The 12,658-nt window shown below is 42.5% G+C and overlaps 1 protein-coding gene across 1 annotated transcript in view; it reads left to right on the plus strand.

Annotated features, from left to right (window-relative positions):
* Positions 1–6,114: 6,114 nt before the first annotated feature.
* CHSY1 (chondroitin sulfate synthase 1) overlaps positions 6,115–12,658 on the plus strand; it is a 68,640-nt gene continuing 62,096 nt past the window's right edge. The window contains exon 1 of the mRNA XM_081291343.1: positions 6,115–6,574. Coding sequence (XP_081147469.1) covers positions 6,243–6,574 — 332 coding nt within the window. The 5' untranslated portion in view covers positions 6,115–6,242. The remainder of the gene's footprint in view (positions 6,575–12,658) is intronic.

Here is a 12,658-nt window from a genome sequence, read left to right on the forward strand (position 1 = left end):
TTCCTAGTGTGCACAAGGACCTGGGTTTGATCCTTAGCACCAGGAAAAAAGACAAGAAAAAAAAAAGACTACCATAAATCCTTAGGATTATGGAAGGCCTGAGAATAAAATACAAGGAGGAGTAAGTATTAAATAAATAGAGAAATAGATTCTAAGTACATTTATCCAAAGTGGTGTTTGGGACCTAAGTGTTTGTGTATTTGTTTTTGTTTTTTTTAAATATATAGTAATATTTTGGAGATGGGGCTAAATTCATTTATGCTTCTATACAATATTTTAAATAATTTTGTACATAAAACAAAGCTTAATGTTATGGAACTTTTAATTTGTAGCCCTATTTCAGCTCTCAAAAAGTTGCAGATTTTGTAACATTTTGGATTTTGGATATTTGAATTAGGGATGCTCAACCCATATAGGCATTTTGATTATTCAAGAGGGCTCTTACTATTCAAGGGGGCTCCATGCTTGAAGAATCCTAACAATGACATATTAAGAAAACTATGAAACAAAACTTTAAATTAGTTCTCTGAAACTTCATTTTTAATTAGCTATTGAGGGGTGAGAGACAAAACTTGAAATAAAGTATTATGGAGATACATGCTTAGACGCTGATGCATTCTGGGCTCCTTGGCTGTGGCTGGTGACAGCATTCACCATGTGGCTCACTGACTTCATTTCTTTTGTCCTCAGTGTCCACTTCTGTAATACAAAACAGCTGTAAGATAGAATCTGTGATCTTAATGATCTAAACTGTTAATATTTTGGAAATCTGTTGTGTGGAAAAATTGGTATCATTTTGTCTTTGTTGGGTTAAGTAATACAAGCACATATTAAAATAAAAAAAGCAAAACTGATGTTTAAAAATACTAATTGGAAGATCTCATTCACATCTTTCCTTCAAACACTCCACGCACCCCATTCCCCCTGGCTCCTCATAGATCCTCACTTTGTTAGGCGTCCATCTAGTATTTTGTTATAAAAACACTAGCAACATTCTTATTGGTTTCTGTTTTTCAGTATGGGGATTTACACTGAGCCACATCCCAGCCCTTTTTATTTTTTGAGACAGGGTTTCACTAAGTTGCTTAGGGCCTCACTAAGTTGCTGAGGCAGGCCTCAAACTTGTGATCCTCCTGCCTGAGCCTCCTGAGTTGATGGGATTACAGGGGTGTGCCACCATGCCAAGATGAAAGCATTCTTCTTCTTCCCCTTTATTTTTCACCATCTTGCTATAGAGAGAGCCTGCTCACTTTGTTTTACAGCTGCAGAACACAGACTGCCTCAGTTTACAATGGTTTACTGAAGATTTTTGATTTTATGATGGGGCAAAAGCGATGTGTTTTCAATGGGAACTCTAGTTTGAATTTTGAATTTGATCTTTTTCCCATGCCAGTGATTTTGGTGCAGTCAGTCCTCTTTCCGGATGCTGGGAGCTGCTGTTTCCAGTCAGCCACACCATTAGAAGGGGAAACAAGTGATACTGCACAGTGTGCCACGTTGTTAAGCTGTGAAGTCCTGTAGGTTAGGTGTATTCAATGCATTTTCCACCTATAATATTTTCAACCAATGATGGGATTTTTAGGACGTATCTTCTTCATAAATAGAGAAACACCTGCATTTCATTTTCCAAAGGCTAGTCCATAGTTTGTTTATTCATTCCACACACAATCACAGAGAACAACCTTGTACAAGTGTCATTTTGTACTGGTATGGCTGGAGGATAAATTCTCAGAAGTGGGCTCTAAATTTAATGCACTTGAAATTGCTAATGATGATAAAATGCCCTCCAAACAAGTTGTACAGACTGCATGACAGAATGCTTCATCATACCTTTCTTAGTGTGAATTCCTAGAGAGCCCTTCATTGCCAGGCTGGCTAACAGCCCTTATCAACCATCAGATGAGTGATAAGAGTATTTATGACCCTAGTGCTGGCATGATATCGGAATAACAGAGTGTGCAAAGGATCAGGGAAGCACTGGGGGGTGATTTAATGGGTGCTATGATGAAATGTTCTTTTATCCTTGCATTTTACTTTAGGTGTTTGTGTATTTGAATTACTGCTGACTCAATTAGTAGCTTAAACCTTCTTCTGCAGCTTGAATTCAAAGTGATTTGATGCTTCATTAAGCTTTGAGTAAAACAAAGAGGGTTTGAGCTACACATCTGGAATGTCTCTGCAAGACCTGACCCTGACTGTGGTTAGCCCTTAGATGGCCATACTGGCCAGCTGACCAGCACCAGGGTTCAGGTGTGAAGGAGGAGGGTGTCCTTCCTGTGGATGAAAGCTATGTCTTTGTGCAAACCCTCCAGCTGCAGAAATTCTGACCCTGCTGTAAAGATTAATGGCATTTCTTGGCAACAGATGGGAAAGTCAAACTTCTTTGTGACATAAGGATTAAGTCCTAGGCTAGAAGCAAACTGTTCTTGGCCACTGGAAGGAGGTTATCTCCCAAAGAACGTTTAGGTTGTTTCCCAAGAGTGCCTGTGCTGGTGGCAGCCGTTTCTAGTTAGTAAGATTACATCTCACCCGGCCAGTATGCAGAATTGTGCTCAATTTTTTCTTTCTGGCTCTGTCCTAATATAAATGTGCACATGCACACATACTTGTGTGAGAAACACACTGATGATGCACAAAGATGATAGGCAGAACAAGGAAGCATGAAACACTGAAGAATGTTCCAGAGAGAGAAGCCAGAGTAAAACCCATAATCACTTGCCCTTTCGTATCTCTGACTGGAAATGCTGCAACTAGAAGGAAAAATGGAAAAAATTAAAAAGGTAATGAGGATCTTGCCCGACAATTTAATAGCAATGTTAATAATGAAGCAAAATTTTATTGGGTTAATAGAGGTTAAGTGGTAATATTAGTAAAATGGTCATTACAAATAATCTTTGCAGGCAGTGAAGAGAACCTTCTGAAAGGATGGATTATTACAACTCTCAGAATTCACTGTTTCTTAAAAGAGGCAGTTCTAAAAGTTTTTTTTTTTTTTTAAATTATTACCATTTTTTTCCAGGGACCCTCTTTTGAGGCTCAAGTCCAGACACTGAGTTTTTCAAGAAGCCCTTACAGGGAACTCTGTCAGTTGTTCAAGGCTTGCTGCCAATGAACAATTGAGGTATTTACCAAGAGTTTCCAAGAAATTGCTGCAAATTACACGAAATGTTATACCTGCAACAGGCATTCAATGTATTAGCAGCAAGGAAAAAAAAAATGTATTTCGTGCGGGAACAAAGTTGCAGTTTGTGAGAAAATGTTCAGTCATGTAGGTAGAGGTGAATTTTAATTATGTGTCAGAGAATCACAAGACATGCAAACAGAAAGGAAGTAGATGATCCAACATTTTAAAATGAATTTCTCAATATCAGTCTAGACTCACTACCAGGAGACTTTAACTGGATCTGTTGGAAAGATCCATTTAAAGAAAAGGAGACTGTCAGACCCTGAAACTCTTTGAGCTTGGTTAAATGGGACTCTGTTTAGAAGTCAGAGCCCATCCCAGGCTCCTGATCCCCCCATCCACCACCAGCCAGCCGCCTCTCAGGTGCCATTAGGAGTTTTCATGGAATATGCTCACAGTTCAGGTTTCCCTTGCATGTGGGCCTGTATCTGATTATGGTTAACTCCATTCCTATTTTTCGGTCAATGACCCCCAAAATAACAAAAAAGGTTCCCAGTGCTGTTAATCAAGAACCCAACAAACATCATTACACTTAATGTACTGTGGTGACACACCTACAAAATCTTAACAACCAGTCTTCTCCCTATCTTTAAAAATAAATTAATGTGAAGAGACTTGTGAGTGAGGAGCTTCCAAGGCCTCCACTATTGAACCTGTAGGTGAGGCCGAATGTGCACCTAGGAATCCAGGGATTTCTAGGAATTGGGAAGTTGTGGAAGACAAAATATTATTCCCTTCACATGTTTCTGTACTTTTTATTGGATTTTAGTTTAGGAGAGGAAATAAAGACATGTCCAAAGCAGGTTATGAAATCATTGACTATGTCATGAAATTGAATGTCTACAGGCCTGCAACTTGCCATTTTATGTCTTACTTAAATCATTTTGAATTATGGGGCTGTTGCTGAATTTGGGGGGCTCTGGTGACTCCCCAGCATTTGTGGTCTATGGTCTTACTGGAAACCTCTTTCTATGGTTTTTGAGCCTGTAATTCATGGTTGTATGTTCTGTATTTTTCTCAAGACCATTGCTGGAATCCTGTATTCACTGCATAATTGTATTTTATTTTTGGATGTGGATCACTTCTTGGGAGGGAGTGTGGGGAAGTGAGTAATGAACTATTTTTGACATAAATCACAGAAGTCTAAGAAAGTACTAGTACTCCAAAGAAGAAACAAGAGCGACCACCATTCGGTTTAAAAGAAAGTGCCTGCATTTCTCATAGCTTGGTATTTTAAACTATGTTAATATCTCAGTTATTTGGTCTTATTAGTAATGAAGAGAGACTCAATGATTATCCCCAAATATGCTTAGTTTCTGTCTCGAATTGCTGGGTTCACTTAATTAAATGAGAGCCCCTCAGGCCCAAGAAATACTTTGCTCTTGGGGCTGGGGTTGTGGCTTAGAGATAGAATGCTTGCCTAGCATGCATGAAGCACTGGGTTTGATCCTCAGTGCCACATAAAAACAAAATAAAGGTATTAAAAAATACTTTGCTCTTAGAGAATTTCATTATGAAACCTCGACAATATATTGGCGACTAAGTACTGATACTTACAAACATTTGTTGAATTGTCATGTTCTCAGTTTGTTGCTTTAACTGAGTTTTCATAAAGGAAATGTATAAAATTTAAAGTCTAGCGTAGAGGAGCAGGTACCCCAAAACCTGTCTTCAGAAATCCAGGACTCTTTTTGTAGATTAACTATTAAAATATTGACAAAGACTCAGATGAACGATACTAATCAGCTATCTGCCCACATAGACTACAAATAATAGTAGTGGTTTGTTGCCCAGAGTATTAACATCTTCTGCCGTTTCTTCAACATCTACTAAATGCTAGTACTGTATGAAGAGCTTGCGCATAAAGTGTGGCTCCTTCCTTCCTCCCTCCCTCCCTTCTTTCTTTCAAGGTAACTGAATTCATGGTTAACTCTCCCAGCCTGCACGTCCCAAACGGCTCCCCAGCTGTTGATTCTATACGTGCGGGTTCCTGCCCACAGGACGGCGGGAACAAAGATACAGTGTGGATGGGGCGACGCAGGCAAAGGAGCCGGGAGGCCAGCCGAGCTGACGGGCAGGGCGCGGCAGTGGGGTTTATCCGAGGACAGTGTAGGAGCGAGGAACGTGCGGTTCGTGTAGTTTGGGGCCAAGAAGCCCCTTCTGCACAACTCGCCAGGGAGATGTCCATTAGCGACGCCCAGGTGCGCAGAGGGACTGCCCGCGGTGGCGCCCACGGAGGCGAGTTCTCCCACCCGGCGCAGTCAGCCTGCGGGCCGGCGGGGGCGTGGCCGCCGGCGCGGATAACGGGCTGCTGGAGCCGGTGTTTGAATAGGCCTGCAGCTCTAGGGCAGACGCGGCCCCACGCCCCCTCCGCCCGGCCGCAAACCGCACCGGCGGGCGGGGCACGTGGGCTTTTTTAATTTTTTTTTTTTGATCAAACTTTGGTCACGTGAACCGCCCCCCATTCACTTTTGCGCCAATCGCTCGGCGCGGACGGATCCCGAGAGGGGCCACGGTTCGCAGCCGCCGGAGCCGCTTCATAACGCGCTGTGCGTGACGTGAGGGGCTTCTGTTGCAATGGCGAGTTAAGCCGGAGGATGTGCAGCTGCGACGGCGGCGTCGGCCACGAAGAGGACGGGGGCGGGCGCAGCACAATCCGAGCAGAGCCAGCTGGGGGACGCGAGCTGGGCGGGACAGGGGCTCTGGCCCGGCTGCCACTGCTATCGCCGTCGCGCTGGCCCCGCGCCTCCGCGCGCGAGCGGGAGGAGCCGCCGCCGCCTAGCTCCCGAGCCGCCGCCGGCGCGCTCCGGGCATGGTCCCCTCTTAAAGGCGCAGGCCGCGGCGGTGGGGGCGGGCGTGCGGAACAAAGCGCCGGCGCGGGGCCTGCGGGCGGCTCGGGGGGCCGCGATGGGCGCGGCGGGCCCGCGGCGGCCGCGGCGCTGCCCGGGCCGGGCCTCGCGGCGCTAGGACGGGCTGGCCTCCGCAGGCGGGGGCGGCGGGCTGAGGGCGCGGGGAGCCTCGGCGGCGGCAGCGGCCCTGCGGGCGGAGTGGCGCGGGAATGGCCGCGCGCGGCCGGCGCGCCTGGCTTAGCGTGCTGCTCGGGCTCGTGCTGGGCTTCGTGCTGGCCTCGCGGCTTGTCCTGCCCCGTGCTTCGGAGCTGAAGCGAGCGGGTCCGCGGCGCCGCACCAGCCTCGAGGGCTGCCGGCCGGGGCAGGCGGCGGCGGCGGCAGCAGCGTCCCAGGCCGGTGGAGTGCGCGGCAATGCGCGGGGGGCGCAGCTGTGGCTGCACGGCTCGGCCCCGGATGGTGGCCCGCGCGACAGGAACTTTCTCTTCGTGGGAGTTATGACTGCCCAGAAATACCTGCAGACCCGCGCTGTGGCTGCCTACAGGTGAGCCCTTTCTTTCTGGGTACAGCCTCGCGCATTCTGCATCCAGGTGCGCCACATTACCTGTTCAGTGGCTCCTGCCCTTGTCTAGACTCGAGGCTCCCAGACTTCTTGGGGGATCCAGGTGTTCTTCTCAGGAGATGACCGACTTTGGCAGATGATGTCATGGGCGGCGGGATAGCGAGCACAAGGCTCAGGAGCCCTGCTTTGGGGTCGGATGGACTAGGATGACTCTGTGGGTGTGCCTCGTCCTAACCTTTTGCAAGGCACTTCAGTTTTCCGTGTCCAAGCCTCCTCCTTTGTTAAATGGGCCTGACTAAATGCGACTGTCTCTTGAGGTTGTAGGTTGTAGGAAAATTCATAGCCCAGTACCTGTGGTAGTGGTGGCAAGCGAGGTTATAATTTGATTCTCTAAAATGAGCACATTTGCTCTTGCACAGCTAGAGCTCATATAAGTTAATCTGGCTAGAGATTTTCCATAGCATATTTCTAGATTTCACAGTTGAAGGCACTCCGGTGAACGAAAGGGGGTGCCCACTGTGCACTTGACCACACCGGTCTGAAAAGCAGAGAGAAAAAGAGCCTTGGAGAAAAAAATCATTTCCCATGATAGATTCCGTGGAAGGCAGCATTCCCGCGTTCTTTAGCTCATCAATTATGGTACATGCATGTTATCCAGTAACTGAAGCCTAGTTGGCTAAATGAGTCATAAAAGTGGCTGTAGTCATGTTAAGGATTAACAAAGGGATTAGCCAAAGCAGTCTTTAGAAAGGAGATGATTTTGGAATGGCCGGCATGGTTAGAATCAGATTTGTAGTGGAGTGAATTTAAAGTAGGAGAGGGATGTACACTCAGTAAAGGGATTTGGTGGAAACTTTATGTGTGAAATATAGAAAACACTGGAGTTCATCAGGCCACAAAAACAAGCCAGTGTCAGGAATGATTTTAGAGCTTGAATGTTTTGGGAATGAACTTTTAGATCAGTCAGTACTGAACAAGGCTATAATAGTTGCTGGGGGTTTTGTTATGTTTTTTTTTTTTCTTTTTCTTTCTTTTTCTTTTTTTTTTTCTGTTTTAAATGTCTTTGTAACTTCAGCTTTTAAATCCAGTACTGCTCTTTTATGTTTTCAAGCATTAGATATTGTAATGGGACTAGCATATACAGATCTTTTCTTCCTTTTAAAGGAGGAAGTATTGAGAAACAAGGTCAAAGAGCTTGACTGCCCTTTGAATGACTTAATCCCCATTCCTACATGTTTCCATTATCTTGTTGAAGTCCAGACTCCACGTTCTGCCAGGAATAGTTCTAAGCAGTTGAAAAGCTTCAAATTTAGGTATTGTACCACAAAAATGGAATCCCAATTAGAATGTTGTACTCCATATATGTGTAATACATCAAAATATAGTCTATTGTCATGTATATCTAAATAGAACAAGTAAAAATAATTTAGGTGTTATAACTATAGACTAATGCATCAGTTTGGGAGCTATCAGATCAGGTTCTCTTATAGGTGTACCATGATTTACTTGGGGTTTTATACTCTTTGTCCAGAGAAACATCCACATCAGAAATTGGTGAGTCCACATGACTACAGTTGGATGGCTGGCCATGTGAAATCACAGTTCTAGGGACAATTACCATAGTAGTTTGTCTGATGCCCCCAATAAATACCAGCATACTCAAAATGTAATGCAATCCAGAATTACTAGTTTACCCTCCATGATAGTTTCCCAAAGTCCATGCTTGACATTCTGACTTTTGGTTTCTTGTCCACATCTCCTACCTCCTTTTTATTTAAAATACACACACACACACACACATTAAGATTTTGTTTATTTTCTTATAGGCAGTTGGGTAAAGTAAAAACACAGTTTGCCCTCTGGCCTGGGTTCTTCCTTCTTTGAGACACCTCTGCTTTTCTGAGAAATGAAGACCCCTACCAGAGGTTTGCAGTCATTCCTTCAACTTTCTTGCATAGCTTTTATTTCTCTAATTTGAAAAACTCGGCATACTTGGAGTCTAAGGGTGGGCCTACCTTACCAGTTAGAGTGTCTGCCCCTCCTGTCTACCCTGTGTTTAAATTGGCTTCAGGAGATGGCACAAGACAATTTTAGCCTTAAGGAACTTTCAGGGAAGGCCTGAATTGGGATGGAGTTTATAGGGTGTAACTTATGATTACAGTTTTGCTGTGCTTTGTAGGCCAAAAGTCCACACTGAACTCTCAAATTGGAAATTCCATGTACAGATTTGTATGTTAAGTAGACTTGAATCTCGAGTCTTCTAATGCAAGGTGAAATCATAGTTGCAACTGGGTGTGCTCAGTTTTATATTTCTTCTGGAAAGCAAATTTATTCTTAATCTCAGGAAAAAAATTTCACTTTTCTTTTTAAACCTGTTGTTTAACTTATGGATGAAGGAGATGCTAACACTTTTAGTAAGAGGGTAGTGTGTTGTAAGATACTGAAAGTGTCAAAATTTAGGTTTAGAAACTAGTAACTATCAACCTCTTCTTTCCAAGAACTGTTTGAAATCTATAGAAGATCTAAAAATCTCTTGAGATATTCAAGAAGATATGCCTGTCTGCACTAAAGTTACTGCATCTTAATGATAAAACAACCTCGTCCTTACATACTTTACTTTCTAGACCTGCCAAATGCTTGTAGTAAGGGTAGGTACCACCAAGAGATGGCAGGGCAGTAATAGCTAGCAGCAGACAAAATATAGAATTTAAACAGGAGGCAAAATAAAACTCGAAGTGTAGTAGATCAGAGACCAGCCAGATCTGACTTCTATAGACTATGACTAGAGACATAGCGTTTGGATTCATAGGAGTATTCTTGGTTCATCAAAATGTTCAGTTGCACTTTGGATTCATCCCTTTGTAAAGCAAATACATACATGGCCCCTGTGGATCTAGACTCGCTGAGGTTGGGGACATAACAGTACAGATGCTTGTTCCAGGGGGAGGGACAGACACTAAAAAGAGGGTTTCAGCTAGTGGTGGGCACTGTGGAGAAAATAGAACAGGTAAGGGCAGGGCTGGGAGGTGCCCTGTCTATATTAGGTAGTTGGGGAAGGCTTTAGAAAAAGTGGCATTTAGGCCATTTGGTCTGATAATGAGAAACAGGTGTTGTCTGAATATCATTGACGAGCATGTGAGGCAAAGGGAAGAACTGTTAAGATCCAAGGCAGGAAATAGTTTGGAAAGGAACCCAAACATGGCCGGTAAAAGAAAGGGAAATGGGCTTACAGTGTCCAGTCTTTCAGAATTTTATTCTAAGTGAATGAAAAAGCCACTCAAGCATTTAAGCAGGGAAAAGGGTGAGTAGTTGGGATTCTGCAAATAAACAGAAAATAATTTATTTTGACTCATCTACAAAGTTATTTGTATTCTAGGTAATTTCACTTTAAAATACTATGATTCCCCCAAAATAATTTATTGTGCTGATTATCAGCATGTTGTGGGAATGCCTTGTTCGGCATGTCTTGAGTTACCAACTGCAATCCAAATTTTCTCCATTTTTAAAAATTTCTTAATATGTTCTTTGATAAATGGAGGTTAACTGTTTATGCAATTCAGTCTGTCTTTCCCTGATTTTATAACTCCTTCCTTAAGTTCTGAAAACTATTACCCTAGGGAGATTTGAAAAGGTAATATTTTTTTTTTTTTCTAATGCTAGAAAGGATAGAAGTCATCTCCACTTCATTTTTTTCCTTCCACATAGTATATTGTCTGAGCACCATGTGTTGAGTAAGCTCTCATTTCCCAACCAATTTGAAATACCATCTTCATCATATTCAAAATTCTTGGGTATGTTTTTGGACTTCCTCTTTTGTTTTATTGATATTTTTTTGTCTATTCTTATGCCAGTACCACTCATTAAAATTATTTGAGGTTGAATAATATTTTAATATCCGGTAGACAAAGTCCCCTTTGTTTGTCATCTGTTTCAGACATTTCTTGGCTACACTTACATGTTCTTGCTGGGGGAGTTGTTGTGTACATATTTTTATTTTTTGTCAAAGTTTTGATTAAAAAAATAGCATACACATTTAGTTGTTTAGTTTTTTTAAATCTCAGAACACTGAGCTAATCCAATACTTTTTGTCTTGGTTCTTACTTCTCCTGGGCCTGATGGGCAACAGTTTGCTTATTTCTTTCTCAGAAGAAAGACTTGGTTGGTTCCCTTCTTTGCCCAAGAGTGATAAAGGGTACCTATAAAGATTAGTATCTGTCTGTAGGGGACTGTGGGGAAGAAAAGGTGAGAAACACCAGCTGTGGATGCAGGACTCTTATTTCAAGGTACTATTGTATCAGTTAATGACTTCTTCCCAATACTTTGAAAGAAGGCAGACTGTTCCTTTTACCAACCCTAATGAACTGCTCCTCTTTTATATATCTCAGAGTTCATTTCCTTATTTTTTGAGCTAAGCTCACCATGTTTATCTTGAACCAGTTTAGAGCAGTACTCACTTTCTTAGATGCAGTTCTGTTTGGCAGACATTCATATGGAAGGTTTTTACATATAAAATCAAATAACTTCTAAGTGAACTTTTGTAACACAATCCATTTCAAGTGTGTATTACCTGTAGAAAAAGGCTAGTGAAGAATGTGGTCCTGAAAATGAGGGTAGTTTTAAATATCGTGATTTGAGATCTTATTGTCTCTGATTGGAATATTCCAAGCATAGCCACGGTTGAGTTCTCATCATATGGCAGTTTGACTTTTCCCTGTCCATGAGTTAAGGTGCTAGTTATTAAAAGTAGATTACCAGTGCTGGGCCTCAATCTGTACAGAATTTAGTTCAGGAAAGGAAATGAATGATGATGGATGATGGATGATGAGGGAGGTGCCTGAACGAATTACTGGGGGGTACAGAAGAAAGAGGCTTACACTGCATGAAGAGGATCAGGGCAGTCTTACCCACACTCCCACCCTTTCTTTCCTGCTGAATCTTGAAGGATGAGTAGGAGTTTTTGAGACAGAATAGTATGTTTCCTAAAACATGAAATAATAATGAAATGATGGATGAGAAAGGGACAGTTCATTGGAGTTGAGCTGTGAGCTGTGGGTGACGGAGTAGCAGGCAGGGACATTCAGGGCCAGGCTAAGGAATTGGGTTTTGTGGTATGGGTGTCCAGAGCTATTGGTGGTATTTCAGCAGAGAGTAGCTTGGTGTGTTTGGAGTTTCTGAAGATCAGTTGACAGCCTAACTATTTAGAGAATGGGCAAAAATCCAAAGACAAATTGTTACTTATTTGACGGGGTTGGGGGGTGATTGGCAGTATTTATCAAGAACTTTAAAATGCATCTCTCCAGAAATCTAGCAATTCATTTAGAAGTTTTCCAAAGGAAAATTTGAAATGTATGAAAAAGATATTTAAAGTACCTTAGATGTCCATCAGGAAGTTTAGATCATGATTAATTGAACTGATTTAATTGTATTGTGATCTATATTTCATACCATTAAGATGGTGTGGGTCTGGGGCTTTGGCTTGGTAGTGGAGTGCCTGCCTACTGATATACAAGGCCCTGGGTTCCATCCCCACCCAGCACTGAGATAAAGGGAAAAGCAATGTGGCTGAAATATTTTTTTCAAAACGAAGAAGTTCAAAATATACTTGAGCACGACTGTGCTATGAAATAATATAGGCAGCATGAGGCCCATTTCGTTTATAATCAAACTAAGATATTTGTGTAGTATAGAAAAGAAAGTGTAAAATAATACATACACCATGATGCTAAAAGACTTTTCTATATTCTGTATATTCTAGTTGTTTTATAATCAGTAGTTGTTTGTAATAAAACTATATTGGAGTGGGGAGGAGTTGACAGCTCTTGGGAAGAACCATGAATTTGATTCCCCCCCAAGCCCCCGCCCCAGTACTGGAGGTTGAACTAAGGAGCATGCTATACCATTGAGCTACATCTCCAGCTCTTTTAAATTGTTGGAGACAGGATCTTACTAAATTGCAGTTTAAATGTATTAAATTGGTCTGTCTGCCTTCTCAACTTAATGCATTGTCATTTTTGAAGCACTGACTGCCACCGCATTTATTTTGTATGTAAACAGATTTGTTTTGGA

Source organism: Spermophilus citellus, assembly GCF_964194105.1.
Source record: "Spermophilus citellus genome assembly, chromosome: 4".
NCBI lineage: Eukaryota > Metazoa > Chordata > Mammalia > Rodentia > Sciuridae > Spermophilus > Spermophilus citellus.